We start from the raw sequence: 25,218 nt of genomic DNA, 5'->3' as shown, positions 1-25,218 counted from the left end.
GGTTCTAAAGTGTCCTTTCAGCTCAGAGGGTCTACAACAGGCCCACCTCACCCCCCCCCAGCTCCGTCTCTCACCATCCTACACCTGACAGCACCAGGATGTCTCACGGCCCCTGGCTTTCACTGTTCCTTTGCCCTTCCCATGCTCCTTCACGGATAACTGCAAACTTCTGCTCGGCTCAGCTTCCCCATCCCACACGGCCAGCTGAGTGCCCCTTCTCTATGCTCCCAGGGAACACTGCCTTCCTCTGCCCCGCTCTTCTCAGCTTATGAGCATTTATTTATTTAGTGTTTACCTCTCCATTATTCATCAGCTCCTAGAGGACAAGGACCATGTTTCATTTATTTTTATATCTCCTGACACAGTCCCCAACACTCAATAAATATGAAACTGACCTGAGGTTCCAAACCCCCACAGCCTGCCTCTTCATCTCCACCCAACCGGAGAGGGTTATAAGAGAACAGTGAAAGAAACCCTCACATAACCCTCCCTTTTTAGGTTATGTGAAATTTGGGGTTCCCAGGGGCTTTAGGCGTGAAGTTGTAAGGTCCTACCTCATTCGGAAACTTTGCCCCCAAGAAAAAGGTAGGCTTCCGAAAAACCAGAGGCATGAGTTAGTGTTTAGTAAGTGACTATTAAGTTGAAACTTAGGGCATGTCTCTATCTGGGCTTCTCAAACTGGAATGGGCCTACAGGTCACCTGAATAGCAAATGCGTTTTAGCTTCCAGGTAAACCCTGCATACTGAGACCTGTAGCATTAGGATCATCTGGCAACTACTCAGAAATACACATTCTTGGAACCCACCCCAGAGCCCCTGAAGCAGACTGCCTAGGGGTGCGACCCCGGCATAAGTGTCCAACTCCAGCTGAGGCTAGCCGGATTCCTGGAAAGAGTTAGGAATAGTCCTTACCTGAACAAGCGGGTTCACCTTATACTAGGGGAGCTCCTGACTCTCCAGCCTCAAGGCTGGACCTTTGAGAAGGGGAGCTGTTGAGAACAGAGACAGTGAAAAACCACAGAAAGAGAGAAACGCTAGTGCCAACGCCAGGCTGCTGCAGACGGGTGCATTTTGTATGTGCATTCGGGCTACAACTATGTCCATGTGTACTGGGGACACATTCGCAAGGAAATAAGCTAAAATCCTCATGGCAGCTGCATTATGAATAATTTCCCCCTTTTCTCTAATTAAAACAATAAGTTCTTGTATACTAGAAAGACACCTGTATTCAATTTTAAAAAATACATTCTCACTTTATGCTGTAGGGGACAAAAGGGGCTGTGGGCTGGACCCGTGGGATGGTTCCCGCAGTAGCCCTGTGGCACCCGAGAAAAACCAGAGTTTGAGGCTTTTTCAGACAATGTTGGGCAGAGGGGAGGGGGCGCAGGCAGGCATGTGAGGTGGCTATGGCATTAAGGTATTTGTTGGAACAATTCTAATGCAAGAGATAAAAACCACAAGCTGGACCAAGACAAAATAAAGGAAAGGTAGTGGCGGGGGGGGGGGGGCGGGGGTAGGTGGGCAGGAGACGGAAAGGGAGGGAGGGATGGAGGAAGGGAGGAAAGAAATTTGCTTGATCTGAGAAGACCAGCTGGAGCCAGGTGCTCCCTTGGCTTCAGCTCCGTCCTCAGGCAGGCTCTGCCCTGGACTCCAGGCTAGCAGTACCTGCCCAAGGCTCTGACTGGCTCAGCCCGTGTCCATCCCGGCAGCCTGGGCCTGTGGAAGCACATGGACAGGAGAGAAGAGCTAGGTTTTCCAAAGGAAAACCTAAGGGCTGCAGTCAGAAGGAGATGCTGGGCAGAAAGAACGTTATCATATCTGTTCCTATTAATCAGGTTATTGGTGCTTTTGAGCTCACCCCCAGGTCTGCCCTGGGCATTTTTCAGACTTGCACAGAAGGTCTGGATAAGACCTAGAGTGGCTGCAGGATTCCAAAGAGAAAGGCAGCCTTTGGGGGGCAGGGGGATTCTTACCCACTGAGGTTAACACTATGCACACTGTTCTCGGGAGGAAGCGGGAATTTCCACAGGGTAAGTTCCCTTCCCTGTACAATGAATTACTATCTTGATGAGAAACCCGTGGGCAGCCGGTTGAGAAAGAGAGGCATTCTCTGAATGAGAGGGAATTTACCACCTTCTTTTATGGTGGCGGTGCTTCTGCTGTCACGGCAGGGTATGGATTGATTCACCTACAATTATCTGTATCTGTGTAGACACCATACCACTGGCCTCTGCAAAATACAAGCCTGGAGATCATTTCTGCAGCCCAGAATACGTCACCTCTTGTCACAACCACTCTCTCCACCACCCCCACACCCTGTGGGCTTAGGCGTGTGGGTCTGGGGTTCCCCAGTTGGAGGCCAGATGAGAGTCTCTGTGTGTAGGGATTGGGGGGTGGGGGTGGGGAAGTAGGGTTGGTATGCTGGCTGGCAGTGGCCCCTGTCCCTTCCAAGGCCTATTGGGCCTCTCTCCTCAGGTATCTCTTCCAGCACTGAGTTTCTAACCTGAACCTCCAAGATCATTCATATCTCATCCTCCCCCCACTTTGCCCTGGGTTCTTCTTGGAGCACCAACCCCCGACCCCCGACCAGGGCTCAGAGCCTTGCCATTGTCCTCAGAGCTCTGTCCTCCCAATGAGGGGATGGAAGAAATAGAGCCCACTGTTCTGGATTCTGAGTTGGAGCCAAGCAGCTCTATCTGCTTTTTCCTTCCCCTAGAATTCTCCCCCTCAGACACCATCAGTCCCCAGAGTCCCCTTGAGAGGGTTCCAGATGCCACAGCTACCTGTGACAGATGTCTGGCTCCTTCCTACCCAAGGGAAACACAGCCTCTTTCCCAGTTCTGGAGTTCTCTGTCTTACCTGGGCTACTGTGGGCTGAGGAGGGAGATATTAGAAAGGGTGAAGACTGGGGAGAGGGGCCATCCTTTCACAAGCACCAAGGAGTTCTGCTGGATGAACAGGCCTAGTGCCTGGGCCATCTATGAAAACTCTGCCCTGACCTCCACAGCTCCTCTGACTTCCAGTGAGGCCTATGGAAACAATTATGGGCAAAAGTGATGTTTAAAATGACATGAGAAAAGACCCAGTAGAAACTCTTTAACAGTGAAAAAGTTTTCAACATTTGCTGAAAAAACTAAAGGAACTCCCACAATATTTTGCTCTCTATTGGATCACTTCTACCAACATACAAATGTGCTGTTATTTTCTCATCTTTTAAAAAGAAAGTTTTCTCTGTAATAAATCATTCAACAAAAAAATAAAGGAGAAGGGGAAATCTTCCCTAGAGAAGAATTCCAAGTAATACATGTAGATGCTACCCACTCCAGGAGCTGGAACTTGAATCCCCTCTCCCTGAGGGTCAGCTAGACTCAGTGAGTGGCTTCCAGAAAGTAGAGAACGTCTCCTGATCCAGAGAAAGGTCATTAGTGTGAAAACTGGTGAGATGTGGGTAGAGACCATGGTGGGGCTACTTGAATTGTGCCAATGACAGTTTTGACAAATATACTATGGCTTTACAAGAAGGTAACATTGGGTAGAGCTGGGCAAAGGGTATACCAGAACTCTTTGTTCTGTCTTTGCAACTTGTCTATGAACACAAAGCTATTCTAAAATCAAAAGTCTATTCCCCCTCCACAAAAATCTTCATCTACAATTTGAAGACTGACAATACTAAGTGTTGGTAAATCCGTGAAGAAACTGGAACTCATACATTGCTGGTAAGAATGTAAAATTACATTCTCATTTTAGAAAACATTTTTGTAGTTTCTTATAAAATTAAACATACATTACTATATGAGCCAGCAGTTCTACTCCTAGATATATACTTACCCAAAAGAAGTGAAATTTATGTCTGCACAAAGACTTGTATACAAATGTTCTTGGCATCTTTAATCATAACAGCCCCAAACTAGAAACAATTTAAATGTCCAACAACAAGGGAATGGGTAGACAAATTGTAGTCTATCTGTCCAATAGGATACTACTCAATGATATAAAGGAAGGAACTACTGATACACGCTGAGCAAAAGAAGCCAGGCACAGAAGTACATCCTCTATGATTCGAGTTATATGAAATTCTAGAAAAGGTGAAACAAAGCTCAGCAACAAAAAGCAAAACAGTGGTTGCCTGGGGCTGGGGATTGGGAGGTGGGGGTGGGAGAGATTGACTATAAAGGGGCATAAGGGAATTTCTGGGGTGGTGGAAGTGTTATATATCTTGATTGTTGTGGTGGTTACATGGGTGTCTACATTTGTCAAAACTCACTGAGCTGTATACTTCAGACGTAAATTTAAATTATGCCTCAATAAAATTGACTTTTAAAAAAACGCTTTCTCTTGCTCCCACTCACCCCACCAGCTGTTCTGCAAGGCTGAGTTGTCTGCAGTTCTGCCCCACAGACTCTCCCCTTGTCCACACCCGTTTTGTTCCATCACGCATGGAACTGCTCCATCAGGACTGCAGTGACCTCCAGGCTGCTAGATCCAACGGTCAGTCCTCATTTCTCTTATCTGACCTGACCAGTCAGGACATCCCATCCAGCTCACCATTTCTTCCTTGACACTCTCTTTTCCTTTGGTTTCCAGGACATGACAGTCTCTTGGTTTTCCTTCCATCTTGGATTACTCTTTCTCTGTATCCCTTGCTGGTTTTCCTGATCTTCCAACCATCTACTGTTGGGAGTGCTTCAGGCTGCTCTTCCTGTACATACTCATATGATTTGATTTCATTGAATCTCAGGGCTTTAAATTCTATGCATATGCTGAAAATTCTCAAATTTGTATCTCAAGCCCAGACCTCTCTCTCAAATTCTAGCTTCGTAATTCCAACTGCCTACTTGACATTTCTGTTTGGATGTTTAACAGACATCTCATACTAAACACATTTGAAACTGAACTCCTGAACTTCTCCCATAAGCCTGCACCTCTGTAGCCTTTTCTGTCCCCATAGATGCCCTGACAGATTTTTATGCAAACCAAAATCCTAGGTGGCATCCTGGACTATTCTTCTTCTCACACTCCACTGGCTCTACCTTGAAAATATATCCATAAAGCATGTATTCTTTGTCATATTCACTACTACTACCTTGGCCCAACTGCCATCATCTTGGAATAAACTCCTAACTGGTCCTCCTGCTTCCACTCTTGCCCTCCTACACTCTATTCTCAATATGGCAACCAGAGTGACCTTGTTCAAATTTAAGTCAGATCATGTCATTCAAAATTCTATAGTGATTCTTGCTCAGAATAAAAGCCAATGTCCTTGCAATGGCCTGTCAGGCCCGATATGATTTAGCTCCTCACCACCTTACCTCTGTGATTTCATCTCCTAATACTCTTTCCCTTGCTCATTCTTCACCAGACACAATGGTGTCTCTGCTATTTCTCAAACATGCCAGGTGTATGCCTGCTCACCCGAGGGCCTTTGCTCTAGCTGACCTGTGAAGATGCTCTATGGGCCAACTTCTCTTTCAGCTCTTGCATACAGACTTGCTCAACTCTCACCTTCTTGGAGGCCTACTCTCTTTAATACTACAACCTGACATACTCCAGCAATTGTTTCCTTATCTTGCTCTATTTTTCCTTTGTCCCCATAGCACTTGCTTTCTAATGGACTCCTCCACTGCTTTTGGTTGTACCCTATGCTCTCTGACAGATGCCAGCCTCTGGTGGCTGTGTTCTCAGAGCTGTGTCCTCAGAGCCACTGCCTACTTGCCAGGATTATCTCTCACAGGGAACCTTCCCAGAAGAGATGACAGTTGCCTCTAACAGCATTGTCCAGCACAGTAGCCGCTAGCCCCATGTGGCTACTGACTGCTTGAAAAGTGGCCGGTCCAAAATGAGGTATGTTGAAAGGGTAAAGTTTCAAAGACTTAGCACTAAAAAGAATATATAATATCTCATTAATAGTTCTTAATATTGACTCCATGTTGCTATTTTGGACATACTAGATTAAAAAAAATATACTATTAAGATCATCTGTTTCTTACTGCTTTTTAAAAATGTGCCTGCTAGATGATTTAAAATTACTCAGTTGGCTTGCATTATACTTCTATGGGGCAACACTGATCTATGAGGCAAAACTATTCATGTCTAGAAATCAAATCCCAGGAGCTTAAAATCCACATTTCCTAAATGTGAATTGATTTTTTTAAAAAAGTTCAAGTAATATTGAGATATAGTCAAATTCCGTTAAGACAAAAGCTCCTTCAGGATTTGACTAATTGGGTTAATGGGGACTTTTTCAGAAGCTTTGGCTTTGTTTTTATTCTTCTGTTATCTGGTGATGCTGTGCCTGAGGGACTGAGAACCCCCCAAAGGACACATGTGGTCTCCTCCCAAGGTTCCTCTGACACTGTACTTGCACCTACTCCAGGAACTGGACTCTCCTTCCAAGAGCCTGAACCTGTAGTCTGGCAGGTCACTGAGGCTCACAGGGTGGAGGCAGGAACCAGGTGGGGTCTGCCAGGCCTGGGGCAGTGTCTGCACCACAGTGGCCCAGCTCAGGCTTTGCAGATGGGCAGCTGATAGGGCTGCAGGTACTTGGCGCAGACCTGTGCGGGAGGCACCCAGGTTGAGGGCCAAAGGAAAGGGATTCCCCTTCTCAGGACTAAATGCAAGGGGCTCGTCATCTCTAGGAACCAATTTGGGGATGAAAATCAGAGGCTGTGGGTGAGTTTCAGGAAAAAACAGCTCCCGTGGTCTGGGAAGACCACGGATTTCTTGGAGGCCAGGCCCCCAAGAGAAGGGTGCCCCAAAGCTGGGGGTTGTGGGAATAGGGAAGACAGAATGAGGGACTCAGTAAACTAGGGACCTGGCGCCAGGAAGATACAATGATGGAAGGAAGGGATAGATTAAGAAAACTCTCTCTGATCTCCCCAAATTCTGTAATCTTGCCATATTGTTTTTATATTATTGTGTGTGTGGGGGGAGCTAGTCAGGGGGATGCAACATCTCTTGAAAACTTACTCCCAATTCTAAGCTCTCTGCCTCTGGTCTTTCCTGGCAATGGTTATTCCTTCCTGACTCAGGCCTGAGGATCTGGACTAGGAATTATACTCTTAAATTTCTTATGAAAAACAAAACAGAATTTCATCCTCTGTTTTCTCCCTCTTTCCTACCGTGCCAACTGTATGAAAAAGAGAAAAGAGTATGCAAAGTGAAAAAGATTCAAGAGAGATTCCAAGGCTAGAAAGTGAATAAGAAATGAAAACAAAACAAAATGTTATTTTTAATTTGCTTTCAGAACTCAGAAATGCAGGTTAACCATTTCGGATAGGAAGGTGGACACAACTGTGCCAAACACTCCAGGATGAACTGGGCAAGAGGCAATTTAGGATGAGAACCAGGGAAAATCTGTCCCTAGCCAACTTGCCACGGGGATACAGAGAGTCTCCTGAGCAGAGGGGTTGTTCTCAATCTTGCCAGAAGCCTGGGAGAAGCAGGGCCGCTGCTGGTCGTGGGTGGGGGTGAAAGGCCTGGCCTCTCAACAGGGCTCTTCTTCCATCCCAAAGCTATTGTCTGCCTGTGAATGTGCTTTCATCAGCTGCAAACTGTATTTATGGCTTCTCGGAATTTTCCGAATGAAGTAACTTTCTTCCCCAGACCATTTTTCTTCACAACTGAAATCAGATCCCCACAGTCTATGGAGACAAAACAGCATGACATCACCCGCTGGGGAGTTGTCATTTCAGACATGGTTGCAGCCTTTTGTTCAAGATCAAATGGATGTGATCTGCTTTGTGAAGGTTGCATCCTGCCCCAGCAGAGGGGATGGTCCTCTGGGCTCAGCTGGAGGAACTGGGAAGGCCACAGGTATGCCAGGTGGACCGCAGGACAGGACTAGACAGGAGGGGCCTGGCGGTGAGGTCTCTCTGCTTCTTCTCTATGGAGTTGCAGCTCCATAACACAGTCATGCTGGGGACATAGGCACGGGGATACTGATGTCTGTGTCCCTCCTTCCTTGGCTTCCAATCCTCAGGAGGTAAGAGCCAGGTACAGAGAGCACCTGGAGGTTAGATAGTCTAGACTCGGCTTCTGTCTTGTCTTGCAAAGCTTCCAAGCCTCACTTTCCTTCTCTGTAGAAGTGGGGAGGGTGAAAAAAATCTTAGTTCTGCTACTCAACAGAGTAGAACTGGGACCAAACAAGGGGATGAATGTCTGGACCTGGGAAGCACAGGCCCTGCTTCTCCAGTTCTTGCCTTAGATCTCTCAACATTGGATGGGAAGTGCTCTGTAGCTCCTCAAATGTCCTGGGCTTCCTGCAGGGAAGGTTTGGGGAGATTAGCAGAGACTGTGGTCAACCCCCTCTTGAGCTAATAATTAAGGTATTATTTAAAGAAAGCTCAGAGAGGAAGCCATCCAGTCATCCAGGAATCCAGTCAGCCAGTGCCTGAGGGCCTGACCAATTACAAGAGAACAGAAGGTGTCCCATCAAATGCCTCCTGAAGTGTAGCATTGCGGGCTGGCACAGTTCTAGGTAGTGGTTGGCCTAAACAGAACTAATCACATAAATACACTAACAACTGACAGTTACCAGACCCTGCGTCCAGCATTTTACGTACTTTATCTCATTTGAGCCTCTGGTTAGTGTTACTATTTTCATCTAACAGATTGTGAAGCTGAAGCTAGGGGAGAAGAGTAGGTAAACCTGACCAAGACTACTCCACTATAGCGGTAAGCTTGGGATCCAAAGCCAGGTCTGACTTGAAGGAAACAGTGCTTACTCACTAAGCCATTCTGTCTCCCAATCACAAACACAGGATGCCTGTGGAAAGATGTGCCTTGTTTATTTTGTTTTTATATAAACCTGGCAAATAGCGAGGTAGAGAGACAAGTTGTGTGTTTGCATTTCCCTTGGAATGCTGAAGGTGTGGCATCTTACCTCATCCCTTCATATCCATTCTTGCAACTCAAGCCCCAGAAGCAAGTCTCTTACAATTTATCTTATCCAAATTAAATTATCAAGAAACATCATACACATATACATATTTTAAAAGGCTGATGTGTGAAATAAGTTGACCACCTATATTTATTCCACAGCTGGAAATGCTATTTGAGCAGCTGTAAGCCAGGAAACCAAAGTTAGGCCCCAGTGTGAGTAACAGGGCTCTATTAATGACAACAAAGAAACTCAATCAGCAGGAGAAAAGGGGATTAGCCACTTAACTCTGGAATCAAAATGATTTCTTTCTAATAAGAATAAGACTTCTGGTTAAATAGAAGTTGTATTCTGAGGAGGATCAGATGTTTAATCTATGCAAAGAGAATCGTAATTTTGCACAATGGGAGCTCCAGCCCCTTCTATTTTTAGCATTCTTTGAGTCAGGACCAAAAGAACAAGAACTCCTTGCTTTTCAAGTCTTTCTCTCTTCCAACTGCAGCTCAAGGCTAGGGCAGGGCAGGCCTTGGAAAGGTGTCACATTTGTCAAAGGGGAAATAAGATAGGGCAGAGCTCCTGGGTGGAGCCTGGGACTGCCACTTTCCAGAATGGGAATTCCAGTATGGCTGAAGGTTTAATTGAAGATCTAGTGCATTCCCAGTTCATGTGACCAACACATACTTTTTGAAGATCATAAGAAGTATAGTGGGTTTCTAAGCTCAGCCACTGAAACATTTTTATAATTAGGCAAGATGATATCACCACATCTCTGGGGATCTGACATGGCCAACATAATTGCAGATAAAAAAATCATGAGAGAAAAAAAATATCATGTTTCTCAAATAGAAAAAAGAGCTCAACTAGAAAGAAAATATAAGCTTCCGTAATTCTCATTTACTCTGTTATGTTCAAAAGTAGTTCCATTAGAAGAACCCCTTTTGAAAGAATATAGTCAATGTGGCTACCCACATCCAGATCTTTTTTCATGAACTCAATGGAAATCAGGCTCCTCAGTCTTACATGGCGTGCATTTGGCATTTTACAACTCAACAATTGGTTTAAAAGGTACCTTCCCTTCTCAATGTAAATTTGAGATTGGACAGTCCAGCAGTCATAAGTCTGTGCATTTTCCTTTTCCCTGTGCCTGGAAAGATCTCTGGGCTTTCTCTTTGTAGATAAGAAGTTTCTTCATCGAGAAGGGGCAGCCAGAGCTAATGAGATGGTGCCTAAGAGGTTCCACGAGCTCTTACAAGGCTGCAGGTATAAAAAAATCACGGACAGGAATTTTAATTAATAAAGGAGATATCAAACCATCCTCAGTGAATCAGAAATTGTGTGATAAAGTGTAGATCACTTGCACATAAAAAGTGAGAGTTCAGTCAATAAACCACATTACTTATTCTGCCAAGAGAAAAGAACTTATATTGAGTCCCTATATTGAGTACCAAGTACTTTCAGACGTGGTGACTCACTTAATGGGAGAAGCACCATGTTCTAACAGCTATGTACAAAATCGCTAGAATTAGACAGATTCTTGGTTTGGTCTACTCCATGACCTCAGGAAACATACTAAATTTTTTAAGCCTTGTTTTCTTTATGGGACTAATAACACTATCAACACTTAAAGGGCTAGGTACACATACCTGCAGGCACACAGCTCTCAAGTAAGTTATTTTTCTTCACTGTTAAGTCTGTGAGGTAGGTATTAACTGTTTTACAGATGAAGACAGAGGCTTAGAAAGCTTACGTTATTTGATCAAGGTCAGTCCACACTAAGAATAGCTGAGATCTATCACCTCCCAAGACTGCATGCTTTTCAATATAAGCCCAGCCTCCACTGTCTGATTCAGAACTGGAACACAGAGTAAAGTAACAGATGAATGTGAATAGTTCAATAGGGTAAAATATAGAACTGACATCTGATTAAATATGTCTCTACCCCTTAAGTCAGGGGTTCTACTAAAATACAGGAGAATCCAAGACTAAACGTTTACTACAGAGTATAAACTTGGGGATCCTTACATTTTATTTCCTCCTGAACCTGAGTCACAGGCTAAAAGAACAGCCCGTACTGATGGAATTGTACTAACAAGGACCATCCAAAGCAAGCTAGCGCTTTTTGCCGGCTTTCTGTGCCAGTGACCTAGAAACTATTCCAAAACCTATTTTTGTTTCTTAGGGGTTGAAATTTCAGTGAAACAACCCAGCCAACTCTGACCCAGAGTCTTCAAATTTAGAAATCAATCCCCAAAGAAAGGGAATATTAATTTTTATTGTGACAGAGAATAACCTTCTCCTAGCCCAATTACAGGAAGAAATAACTAACCCTGCAATGCCACCCTTCTAAAGTCGAAATTACTTGCCATTTATACCAGGAAGCTGCAAAAGTAGTATTCTTTAACCTCCAGAAAGGTTTTCTGGCTTATGGGCACATACAAAAATAGAGAAGTATTCTGTAGAGCTAACACTGGATGCCATACAATTTTAAAAGCACATAAAGAATACTGTAAAAAAGAGAAAGATAAACACCTGAAATTTGCTGAACTAGGTTTGATCATAAAATAATATATGCACACATTAACTTGTGATGACTCCTACAAATAAAAAATTAATCCACCTAGTATTTTTTCTTCCTAAGAGTAGATTAACTACTGTACATCTCAAGTTGGGATTACCCTAAGTCAGAGCTTAATATTACATTGATCCTTAGACTAATTTGGACATGAAAAAATAACCCAGATTAAAAAGAAAACCTTTAGGAAGAAAAAGGGGGCAAGAAGAATCTACTGAGCACCCCTAAGTGAGTGAGTCCTAAGCACATACAATGATAGTTTTCTTCTGACTGTGGGTTATTCTCTTATCTTCACTCATTTCTCACTACTTTTTTAAAAACTCCTACCAGAGATGTGGGAAAGGACACATGGGAACATGTACTGAAGAGCTCACTTGACACCCGTAAGACATGTCTGAATCACGAGAGAACTAAGCGGTGAATGGCCGTGTGAAGCATCATCGAGCAGGGCATTTTAGAACTTGGGGCTCACATTCACAGTCTTTCTGCCATCAACCTCCTACCTTGAACTAAAAGTATACAACAGACAATGGGATTGAAGAAATAGTTAGTTGTTCTAGTAAGAAAAAGTACTGTGGCTGACCAGTGAAAAATAGGCAACACTATGCCTCTGACGGAAACTCTGGGGCCTTCTGCTTGGCTTCCCCACAGCATTTCCATGGTGTAAGGTGCTTTACAGATAATGTGCATTATCTGATGTCAATTTTTTTTTTTTTGAGAAGTGAAAGATTTCTCAAAGTGTTTATCAAGAGAAGATGATAGGTTTATGGTGATTCCCCCATAAACAAATAGAATGGGGTTACAGAAAAATACATTCTTGGCTTATGACATGATCACCTTACTGATTAGATCAGTATTTTGGTCAACTATTGAAGTACACAAAACACCATGGCAAGAAAGTTTATATTTCTGTAACCAACACTAGATACGTGTATTTTTAAATAACATTTCTGATAGCCTATGGGGAGGCTGGAGATGTGGATAAGGGCAAGTGTGGTAAGAGTAATACACTAGATCTGGATTCACATAACCGTTCTGCCCCTTTCTTACTTCCATTCCTCTCGGTCTTTTTCCCTTCCCTAAATGACTCCTAATGTCCCTTCATCTTTAAAATTTTGTGATTATAGTAACTTGTTGTAATGTTCATTTTTTTAGGCTCCACTCACATGATTCATCTGAATGCTAGAAGAGAACCAAGACATTCGATTTCCATAGCTTAGAATAATACCTGCTTATTCAGCAGAACTTAAATCCTTTTGTGGAACAGAGAGACGTATGAATAAGGTAAACTGACACCTGCAGCTATGCCAGAAACCATAATTGTATTTTGAATAGGAGGTAACAAACTATTGTTTCCCATTGCAAAAGTCAGTGCATTTTCTGCTGTTAGTTTCCAGAAACTGACAGTTTTGCTGTAGTCCTATCAATTCATACTAATAAAAATAACGATCTAATTAACTATCATCTGCTATCATGATCCAAAAACAAATGAAAGGGGCCTAAATAATACAGAATTGCATAAATAAAAAGTGAACATTTCGAACAGGAAAATAAAATTAAAGATGAGCATACAAAATAAGCCAGGAACGAGGTTGTAATAAATCACCATTAACAGTCTACATTACAACTGCTTCTTTTTTTTTTTTAAAGATTTATTTATTTATTTGACATAGATCACAAGTAGGCAGAGAAGCAGGCAGAGAGAGAGGAAGGGAAGCAGGCTCCCCGCTGAGCAGAGAGCCCTGGGATCATGACCTGAGCCAAAAGCAGAGGCTTTAACCCACTGAGCTACCCAGGCACCCCTACTTCTAGTGGAACCCAAATTTGGCATTAAGTTTTCCAGCATCCAGTGTGAATGAGGAAGTCTACCTGATCAATTACATAATTCATACAGAAAATAAGATGAAAGCAAAAGCTCAGCGGAAATGCAGTTGCTTACGGTTGAAGAAGCAAAAGCTCCTCTTTTGGGGTCTTCACAAAGAATTGTGCCAATAGCATCCTCAGTAACTTTCCTTAAATAGATGCAGTGGGTGGGTACACAGGGCTAGTCCTCAAGACAATTCTTACTTGAAAATGATAGCATCACAGCCACACAGTGGGAGGCATCACAGCACGATGGTTAGGAGAAATTCCAGTCCTACACTGTCCAAGTTCAAATCCCAGCTCTGCTGGGTGACCTTGGGCAGGTTATTCTGACCTGCCACGGGTCCTTAGCTTCTTTAACTGTGAGGTGGAGAGAACAACAGCAATTTGCAAAGATTAAGCAAGTTAATAAGCATTGTATCATGCTACCACTTTTTTTTTTTTAAAGATTTTTATTTATTTATTTGACAGAGAGAGATCACAAGTAGGCAGAGAGGCAGGCAGAGAGAGAGGAGGAAGCAGGCTCCCCGCTCAGCAGAGAGAGCCCGATGCGGGGCTCGATCCCAGGACCCTGGGATCATGACCTGAGCCGAAGGCAGAGGCCTTAACCCACTGAGCCACCCAGGTGCCCCCGTGTTACCACTTTTAATGAAGAGCTTAGTAAAAGTAATTAGGGTGGGCACTGCCACAATACAATTCAGTACACTGATCTAACTTGACCCTATAGATTTTAGGACAGTGCTGTCCAAAAGAACTTCTGCAAAAATCTGTGCTATTCAATAGACTAGCCTCTTGTAGCTATTGAACACTAGAAATGTGGCTAGTTTTGCTTTCAAATGTAAAATGGAGTTGGGTTTTAGGCTCAGATAACTGTACTAATGAAGAACTGAATTTCTAATTTAATTTAAATAACCACAAATAACAAGTGGTCACCACACTGGACAGCATGGATATAGAAATTTCAGAAAGTTTAAACAGTACTGATCTATAAACATCTTCCAAGTAATATTCTCTAAATACCATTGTAAGTTTTTGATGAGTATTTGGCAATAAGTTCTCCAGATCGTATTCCTTGACATCTAACTGGAGTGTGGCCACCTCCACTGCCAGGTAAACACAGTTCCTACTCCTTGGGCTATGAACCTGTCCATTTTTGATGTGCAAAGTCCAAGGTGACTGAACGGAATGCCCACCTATCTATGCTGTGAGGGAAGCCAAAGAGGTATCCATAGCAAAGCCAAGATCATCCCTAAAAAACTGCTTTGAAGCTACTTTAGAACACAAAGGAATGGGCTTTGATACCAGGATCCTACTTCGATCAGCAGAGTTGGAAGTGTTTGGACTTGAACAATTTTATTTCTTTTAAAGATTTTATTTATTTATTCAAGAGACAGAGAGCGAGACAGCATAAGCAGGGGAAGGGGCAGAGAGAGAGGGAGAAGCAGGCTCCCTGCTCAGGACCCCAGGACCCCAGGATCATGACCTGAGCCGAGGGCAGATGTTTAACTAAGTAACCCCAGGTACCCTGGACCTGAACAATTTTAAAGGGTAGTTTAACCAGGTGCTGGCCTCTTTCTTCCCCCACAGTGTTCTATTAACTTCGAGAAATGCTATTTCCGTCATCAAAAATCTCCAAACAAACAAAAGTCCAGGACCAGACGGCTTCCCAGGGGAATTCTACCAAACATTTAAAGAAGAATTAATTCCTATTCTCCTGAAACTGTTCCAAAAAATAGAAATGGAAGGAAAACTTCCAAACTCATTCTATGAGGCCAGCATCACCTTGATCCCAAAACCAGACAAGGATCCCACCAAAAAAGAGAATTACAGACCAATATCCTTGATGAACACAGATGCGAAAATTCTCACCAAAATACTGGCCAATAGGATCCAACAGTACATTAAAAGGATTATTCACCACGACCAAGTGGGATTTATTCCAGGGCTGCAAGGTTGGTTCAACATCCGCAAATCCATCAATGTGATACAATACATTAATAAAAGAAAGAGTAAGAACCATATGATACTCTCAATAGATGCTGAAAAAGCGTTTGACAAAGTGCAGCATCCCTTCCTGATTAAAACTCTTCAAAGTGTAGGGATAGAAGGCACATACCTCAACATTATCAAAGCCATCTATGAAAAACCCACCGCAAATATCATTCTCAATGGAGAAAAACTGAAAGCTTTTCCGCTAAGGTCAGGAACACGGCAGGGATGTCCGAGAAATGCTATTTCCTGGTGTACCCTCTAAGATGAACTATTTGGAAAAGGTACATCAAGATGACTAAATGAGAGAAGGTATAGTATGGATATGAGTCCCAGATAAAAGTAACAACTGCTAAAATCAATAAAATGATTTCATATAAGTCACACAATATAAAGGCAAAATAAAGGGCAAGTAACTGATAATAAAATGTGTATTTCAATATATAAATGCTTAGGCACAGCCACACAAGAAACAATAAAGTCATCAATACCTATACACAGACCTGTGATGGTGACTCAATTATCACCAGTAGCACTGGTAACAAGATTTTTTGAGACAGGTATAGTTCTTGGTCAAGTTTTAACAAAATAAAGTAGAATCTTCCCTCACTGATTTCATTGTTGTATTCTTGGAAAATTCAATGTACATTAAAACTAGTTATGTACTGTATGGTGACTAACATAACACAATTAATAAAATATATTAGGTAAAAAAAAATTTTAGGATGTTAAAATTTAGTACATGTCTTACATATCTAACACATGGTTGATAATATATAATTTTTTCAAATACGACTTAGGTTAAAATTTAAATACTGTAATGTAACACTAAGCACAAAGAAAAGGACTCAAACATGTTCACTGTCAGTAAGCAATGTCAACTTTATATGTCATAAAGAGAATATGCAAAAACCAGTTGTTTTAGAGAGGCTAAAAAAAACTAAAAATGGAGTTGGGTTTAAGGCTCAGACAACTTTTTTTTTTTTTCTGAATATTCAACAGAACATTCAAGAATCATGACCTATGGAAAAATTCTTTATTGTGTTAAACCTTCCCATGTGCTATGGGACATAAAACACAGCTGGCTCCTGCCCACTAGTTGCCAGCAACACCTCCAATCATTTCTAAAACCATTGCTCCAAGCCAATCATATGGGTTCTATCACTGCCACCCTCACCAGTAACTGGCTCATAAATCCAGGCTTCACTGTCCAGTGCCTGGTTGTGGTTGGGTTGAGAAGAGGAAACATGATGTAATGTCAGCCAATGAAACACAGAGCAAGTTTGCTGGGTGCCTGGCAGGAAGTTTCCTAGGAGAAAACCACAGGAAAGACAGTCTCTTTCTTTTTCTCTTCATGATTACAAATGGATATGAGGCCTGAAAATTCTAAGCTCATCTCAGAACCAGCAGGAGGATGAGGTGAACAAGCAGGAGGGCAGAGCCAGAAGCACAGGAGAACTGAGGTAAATTTGGATTATCACCCTTGGGGTCTACTCTACCTCTACACTTCCAGTTGTATCAATCAGTAACTTCCTATGGTTTAAACCACTTTTAATTTGGATTTTGGTTTCCTGCAGCTAAAAGCACTTTGATACATACATGAACAACTTCACAAGACAAAGAATAAGACCTGGTTGGGGAAAAAAAAAAGAAAAGCCAAACCAAAACAACATTAACAGGTAAGTATTGTTCCTGGACTTCTAGAGCAAGAATATACCAATTATATACATGTGTATATATATATTTTTTACCTATGGTAAATGAGCCTGCATGCTCTTAGTAAAGGAGCCACAGCGTTCATGATTGTGCAATTCTTCTATCAAGCGACAGGCATACTGTGAAAGAATGAACAACATCGTTCAAACATGCAGCCTGTTAGAACATGTGAAAGGTAAAAAGCTATTTAATCTGAAAAGAAAAAATATAGCTACAGGTGAAAAAGCAATGCTGTCAGTATGTGTGTACAAAGAGTCCTACACAACATAGGAGGCACTGTAGACAAATAGGGTAGTAATAGGGATTAAGCCTCTGCTCTCATGAAGCTTATAATAAGAGACAAATGAAAAAACAATGTTTATTCAGTATGGTAATTGATGAGGAAATAAGAGGCAGAGAAGTGGGCTGTCAAGGTTAACTAGGGAAGGTCTTCTGAACATGCCAGAGTTAGACCTTTAATTTTAAAGGTTGGTAATACTAAGAAGATGTGGTAAATGGCGCATTAGAGGAGGAGGAAAGTTTTTAGGAATGTGGGTGGAAAATTTAGTAATGTATTACTGTGATGGCAGCAGGCATGGTTCTAGATGACTCTACTGTTAGGTGTATGACAGTGGGGCAGAAGGAAACAAGAAATTTCTAATTGGGGACAGAGCCTCAGCTTGGAATCCCTGTTCCACTATGTTCTATCTGTCTGACTTTGGATAAGTTACAACCCTCCCTGTCAGTTTTCTCACTTTGCAAAATGGGAAAATGTAGCTTGAAATGTAGCAAGAAACTTCTAATTGGGGATAGAGCCTCAGCTTGGAATCCCTGTTCCACTATGTTCTATCTGTCTGACTTTGGATAAGTTACAACCCTCCCTGTCAGTTTTCTCACTTTGTAAAATGGGAAAATGTAGCTTGGGTCCGGGGACTAACCGGCAGCACAAGATGAGGCATGTTAAGTAAAAATAAGAAAGGTGCTTGATCATGGTAGCTACTGTCGCTCTTGAATCCACATGCAATTCACCCAAATTAGTTTCAGAGCACTTACAAGGCAAACATATGTGAAATTCAATATACCTGTTATATCAGGTTTGAAAAAAAAACTTTTAAACAGGCAATTGTAACCTATTACAAAGAGTCCTAAATTAAAAGAAAACAAGGACACACTAAGAAACTGGGTTGTCATTAAGAGACTATAAATGCGTTTATTGGTAGTATTACTGAATGCTGAATGCAGAGATTAAAATACAAAGAAATCAGCACTTAAAATCTTTTAAAAATGCAGTATCTTTACATATATGTTAACCAATCCTGCTTATCTATTTAGATTAACAAACATAAAGCAAATTCCAAAGCTTTCATTCTGAACATACTCTGATTCTGAGTTCTAGTGTTCTCCACTCTAAAGTCGGCTTTTATTTTACTGTATTTTATTTATTTTGTTTCTACCCTAAAAACAAGACTCTGTGAGCTGATCCTGAAGCAGTCAGTAAAATCAGGAATTTTTAAACAGCTCTTTAAGAGAGGATAAAGCCACATGAAAGAAAACACCTCAATCCTACATATATAAATACAAGAGAAAATATCAAGAAGCAACGAGAATCACAGAAATGCCAATCCTACTCTAAACTATAATTTCTACCTCTAACAACAATTCAATTAGCAGTAGCTTAGATGCCTTTGTTCTAAAAAATAAAACCATGAGTTCTTTCACTACAATTTTCTGACTACACTCAGTGAATAATTATCAACTTCATATACTTTTTAAAAACTCAAGAATATGATTTATACATAACAGAGTAATTAACAAAAGAGGCCTTCAAACATACTGCTGAAAGCTGCAATATAGTTTGAGGACCAGATTCCAATTTACATAATATTACCATCCATAAAGAGTTAATGGCACCCAGTACAGTAATGCTCAGCACTGTTACCTCAGAAATGCTCCAACCATTCTTGCATCAGAGAATTACTGACATGGATGAGACTGTTAAGACAATTCTAACAGGGCCTCTAAACAAGATTGCATGTACAATTGTGACAGCACAGCTAGCCTGTAAAGCTGAATTTTCCACAATAATTGCACTACAGAATTACAGTGACAGATGTTCAAATTATCTTTCCCTGCTAACTACTGAGTAGAAAAAGTGTTTCCTGACTGTATTTTTGATGAACAGGAGATCTTTGATAAAAACACTAGGGGAAACGTGAAAGTGAACTAAATGAACTTAAGTTTTTTCACAGATATTAACAAGCAAAGCAGTTTACAAAAAAGAGAACCAAAATTATCCTATAAACAAATAAATATAAGATCAAATCAATCATTTTTGAAGAAAACACAGCTAATTTTCTAGAGTTCTGTCTGGTTTGTAATTAGACTTAAAAATATTAAAATAAACCAAATAGATTCCCACAATACTGATTTGCTATACAGGGTGTGAAAAAAAGCACTTCAAGTTTTAAGCTTAATGTTTCATTCTTTCCCCTATTCCCAGGAAAGAAGAAGAAAAAGAAGAAAAGGGGCTCCTGCAAAAATAAACAAAACCCAAATCAACCAACTAACAAAAAAAGTAATCATATAAGAAAATCTTTCTCCTTTTGAACACTTCACTTTAGTTGGTCCATATTAGGGTAAGGTTTCCATAGCAAGGACTCCCTTGTCTCTTCCTTTATCTTTCATTCTTCAGTCACCTCCACGTTTTTATGAAACAAGGCTATGTGAAGGCATTCTAACAAGTTGGGCTGAGTCAGAGGTAGCTTTAGGATGAAGTATACTTGACTACGGTATGTGGTTAGTTCAAATGACCACGTTGTTCGAAAAGGATTACAATACATAAAAATGCACAAAGAAAAAATGTACAGCCCTCACTGCCTTGCACTAAGAGAAAACGTTTGAGAAACTCAGGACAAACAGTGGAAGCTGGGAAAGAGACACAGGTCCCACCCCCACGGGCTCCTTTAATGCACCAGTTCAGGCTGGTTCTCCACAAAGGGGAGCACCCCGCTCACATAGTATGCAATGCCAAGAGATAGCAGAGCAATGACAAAGATCAAGAGCAACACCCTCCAGAAGCCCAGGTCCTCGACAAATTCCTGCCATGTGGTTCGGAAGCTGGACAGGACTCCTTCCCCTTGCTGCAGGTTGGGATTGAGGAGAGAATGGCTTTCCATGGCACTGTGAAAAGGAGCAAAGACAAAGGAAAGGAGCATGAACAACACATTCCACCCATTTCAGAAAGATACAACAGCAACCATGTTACTTAGAAAAGCCAAGACAACACTTGCAAGAAGAAAACTGACATATACATGCTCTCATACATTCATATACTGATGTATGTATCTGCATGTATCAGGACAATCTACATTCAACTGCCAATTAAGCCGCAATGATTATTTCTTGGTTTGGTATCCAGCAGAGTTAGAGTCAAAAATCCTTTTCTAATGAAAAGGTCCCAAGCAGAAGTCTTGACTGTAGGTCAAATGAATTGTTTTAAACTCTTAGTATCTAAGTTACTTTAAATTTAGAAGAATTCAAAACAAAGATTCGTATTTTAAGAATTCATATTAATGAAAATAAGCAAAGATGGGTAAATCTAAAAATGATTTTTAGATTCATTTTTATACAGTGTGTGAATCTTAAAGTCAAAAGGGAATTTTCATTAACTTTTAGTTTAATTATCTGAACAATGAAGGAATTACTTCTTTTAACTGTAATCCTCTAAAAATGGACACTTAGCTTAATCTGTTGAACATCTAAACAAGCCTGGTCATTAGGAATTCTTCTTAATAGCTTCCACCCACTGGCTGTAGTTCTCTCTTGTACAATAATACAAAATAAGTTTATTTTGTTTCTGCATAAAGGCTGAATCTAGGTAGCACAACAGGTAATAAGGTAGCACAAAAGCCGTAAGAATAATTCTGGTTTTTAGAACTCTATCAATGAGAAATATGACCCCTGAAAGTAGAAAACAGGGTATCTGACTTTGATATGTGGATGGCCACACTGTGAAGAATTTAAAGCTCAGAGCGATTAGCACCCACAATTATGTCACAAAATGCAGGTCCAATAACAGGGTATCATTTAGATTAAAGCCACAATCACCATAATCCTATGTATCAACTATCTGTTGCTTATAAAAGGTCATTTACCACCCTTCCTAAAACCCTTCTCTTCATATTCTTCCAACCGCCTGGGCACAGAACAATGGAAACAAAATAAAACAGTATCTTACAAACTGGCATTTTTATTTAACCTATAATTTTACTTTACTTCTTGACACTTAACCAGACATTCTTCAGCATTTACTAGTATTAGAGGTCTTCTCTAAACATAGGAAGCTGACTTCCTAATTGGCTACTCTGCTTGATATCCAAGCTTTTCTTTCTCCTATATTAAAAGATGTTTATTCTCTAAATAAGAAAAGACATTTTCAGTGGGAATCTACATGAATACAAAAATTTAAGAAAACAAGCAAGTTCAAAAATAAGATTGGAACTTTGAGAAGGTTTAAACATGATACCATGATTAGATAAAGAAGTTCAGGAGAGGTTAATTCAGACTTGTATGAAATATAGTGAATGTCCAAGCTGATATGATCTCATGTTCAAAGATATTAGATATAAAACGAGAATTCCGCTGAGCAATCTCTAGGAGCTCAAGAAGCTCTGCCAATCAGAATTTTCCAGAGTGATCTTATCCAGTGAAATGTTTTCTACTGAATGCTCATGTGCAGTTGTTTTTTTGTACATGTGTCATCTACGGTGTCTTTGTCATCCTATACCCACAAATTTAAAAATAACTATTAAATTTAGGATATATGGGGGAGTGGGAAAATATTTTTCATCATCTTGATTTATAGACCCTTAAGTTATGCTATGTCTCAGAGAATCCTAAGAGTGATGGAAAATACTGAGTACATTCAAAACTTGCTTTATGTTCTGCTAATCATCACACAGCTTTGCCGCAACGCCACGTGCTACCCAATCCCATTAAGCTCTATTCCCTAACTTTTTCTATTGGTATAGTTCACATATAAAATTCATCTTGTACAATAAGGCAGTTTTTTTTTTTAGTATATTGACAAAGTTATACAACTACCTCCACTGATGTCAGAACATTTTAATCACCTTTATAATCAACTCCGTACCCTTTAGCAGTCACTTCCCATTGCCGCTTCCATCAGCTCCTGGCAACCACTAACCTACTTTCTTTTTGCCAATTCCAAACATTTCATATAAACAGAATTATATAATATATGGCTTTTTTGATCAGCTTCTTTTATGGAGGATGCTTTTAAAGCTCATTGACATTGTAGCACATATCAGTAGTTCATTCCTTTTTATGGTGGAATATTCCACTAGATGCACAGATGACATTTTGTTTATCCAGTGATCAGCTGATGGACTTTTGGGTGGTTTCCACCTTTGGGCTATTACAAATAATACTGCTATAAACATTTGTGCACAAGTTCTTGTACGAACCCAGGTTTTCAATTTTCTTGGGTATATATCTAAAGTGGAACTGTTGGGTCATATGGTAACTCTGTGTAGCTTTTTGACAACTGCCAGACTGTTCTCCAAAGCAGCTTTACTACTCTAATTCCCACCAGCAATGTACGAGGGTTCCAGTTTCTCAACATCCTTACCAATACTTGTTGTTGTTCCATCTTTTTGACTATAGCCATCCTACTGGTAGGAAGTGGTAACCCACTATGGCTTTGCTATGCATTTTGCTAATGACCAATGATGTTGCCCTTAAGTTTTTTAATTTAAACTTCAACTACCACATGTCTGCCATGATACTGAAGGGCAAGAGTAAGATAGGGCAACCAGATAGTACAAGTATTAGTAATTCAATTTTTTAAGAACTGGCTTTACACAATGCTATAAATAATACAAATCCTTATGCTAAAGGAAATGACAGGTATGTGAGAGAAGCAGGAGTAAATATTTCATATGGAGCAGCTCAAATGACTAATTATTTCTACTACTTAGTAAGTAATCACTACCTAGGCAAAATAAAGTTAGAAGTATATTTCTGATAAGGAGATGCCAAGAAACTGGCTATTAACAAAATATAGCAAGCAAGGTCCCCAGAACATACCAAGCAAAAACACATTTTTGGACTTTTTTCATGGTAAAGAAGCTTAAAGTATTTACGAAAATAAATTTCAAGATATTTTGGAATAACACAATCTTCAACAAATGATAGAAAACTCAATGTTGTCATACTGATTATGGCATTCTGCCAATTCAGAGTACACAGGTGGGAGCAAAAGAGCTTGCAATATATCTTGGACTTCTTATTTTATCTACGTGTCAGTTTTCAGTGGTAACTCATGAGCAGCATGCACTGTTCTAGAAGTAAAACTCTTAATTTCTTTGGACAGTAATAAGTTCTTGGAAGTATCTAAACAAATAGTCTTAAGCTTGAGAGTAGAATTCATGGTTCCTAAAGAGTACACCAGCCAGCACACGAAGGAAAGGAAAGCAATCACTGGTACAAAGGAATCAAATTAAGGGTCAACTATAAAAAAAAAAATAGACAATTTCAATTAGAACTCACAGAAACAATGATCCCAACAGTCTAAGTGGAGTATATGATCCTATTTCCAAGTCCTGATCAGTCAAACTACTGGGTCAACAGCTAATGAGAGCCCTTGAAATGTATTCCACTGAAAATTTTGGGAGGAGACAATAGTAGATTCATCACCTGTCCTACCTTGTAATTACCTGGAAGCCTGAAACTCCGTGGCAATCAACCAGACTCCATGCTAGTACAACTCAGTCTGAACTATGGACTTTACCTGTTGAGCTAGTGGGCCCAGGAGAAAAGATGTTTTGTCACCTTTTCAGAGCTCCCTGAACCGTGTTGTAAACTGCTTCTAGATGAGAAATGATGAGATACTGAAGGCCTGTCAGTCACTACATCTTAGCTTCAGTTACTTACAGGAGACCAAATTTCATTTGTTCCAAATCATGGGAAAGTTACTTTCACTTTCACATTCCTGAATTGTGTGTTAAATTTCCATTTCTCTCCTCCTGTTTTACTTTTCCTCAGCGCTCCACTTTGCCTTTGAAATGGTCTTTTCAGTCTTTTCTAATGTTGTCCAAGTTTCTAGCCTTACTTATCCCTCTCCCGCTTTCCGCAATTCCATTCTGTTTGTGACCTGCCCTTAAAGTTCTCAAACTCGTTTCTTTCCCTCATATTCAGCTCTTAACCACCTCTTCTCCCTTGTGCTGACAATACTGCAAGGCTTCCTTGCACAGGGACTAACAGAACGTTACGTGCATGTGGGCACGTAGTACTTTCTGTTAATAGCTTCTCAATTGTAATCTGGAGCCATACGGACCTATATAAAGTTCAAAGAAAGTATCAAAGCTCTGTACTTGAAAGCAAATAAATAGAAAGCTCACAAAGTTATCATAAAAGATCCAAAGACTTAAAGTGACTTGTCCCTTAAAAAATTACATTGTTAAGTACCTTTCACTCTCAGCTGTCTGCATGGTCTCCAGTTTTGAGTGAGTTCCTCTGTTAAATCCTTTTACCTCTTGTTCTTCCAAAGATTCCAGCAATCGAATGACATCTTTATTCACTCCTCTGCGCTTTGCCAGAACCAACGGTGTAGCACCTTGATGATTACTAAAAAAAAAAAAGTTCATAAATATAAAGAGGTCATCATTACAGTTGGATTATATCATTAGTACCCACTTGTGTAGCTCTCAGTGACAAAGGAATGGGCCAAATTAACTCAAAGCCCAGAGCAGAACCAATGACTGAACTGGAATTTGAATTTTGAGTTAAGCTATTTTTTTCCTTATAGGGAAAAAGGAAGAAGAATATATAGGCAAAAGAGTAAATAAATGAGAATAAATCAAAGAAAAAGAGGGCATTTCCTTATAACTGCAAAGTTCTAGAGTCTAGATTCATTCTTACCTGACATTTATATTTTATCACAATAGAGCATATTAAAAAAAAAAAAGTCTAAGAATTAAAAGCAAATAAAAGCCCAAAGCAACCAAATAAGCTGCTCTGGCTCACCTAGCTATTGAACCCTAATAAGAGAAAAGAGCCAAGTAGTAGTGAATCCCAAAGCCAATTTGCACCACATTTGTCCATCACATTTGCTGTCTTTTTCAGATTTAGGGACAGCAGAGCCCCAATAAATCAATGCAACATGTAAGTGTAGTTTAAAGGTCAAGCTCAGTTTTAAGGA

The 25,218-nt window shown here is 40.6% G+C and overlaps 1 protein-coding gene across 2 annotated transcripts in view; it reads right to left on the bottom strand.

Moving 5' to 3' along the window:
• Positions 1-18,176: 18,176 nt before the first annotated feature.
• Positions 18,177-25,218, bottom strand: part of ANKRD46 (ankyrin repeat domain 46) — a 32,999-nt gene continuing 25,957 nt past the window's right edge. Inside the window, exons 4-5 of one of the 2 annotated variants that reach the window (XM_080800215.1) lie at positions 24,486-24,644; positions 18,177-20,177 (exon numbers count right to left, since the gene is read on the bottom strand). In XM_080800215.1, coding sequence (XP_080656341.1) covers positions 19,961-20,177; positions 24,486-24,644 — 376 coding nt within the window. In that variant the 3' untranslated portion in view covers positions 18,177-19,960. The remainder of the gene's footprint in view (positions 20,178-24,485; positions 24,645-25,218) is intronic. The other variant, XM_080800216.1, reaches the window with a different exon arrangement.

This window comes from Martes martes, assembly GCF_963455335.1.
Source record: "Martes martes genome assembly, chromosome: 4".
NCBI lineage: Eukaryota > Metazoa > Chordata > Mammalia > Carnivora > Mustelidae > Martes > Martes martes.
This window is presented reverse-complemented; position numbering and strand designations above follow the sequence as displayed.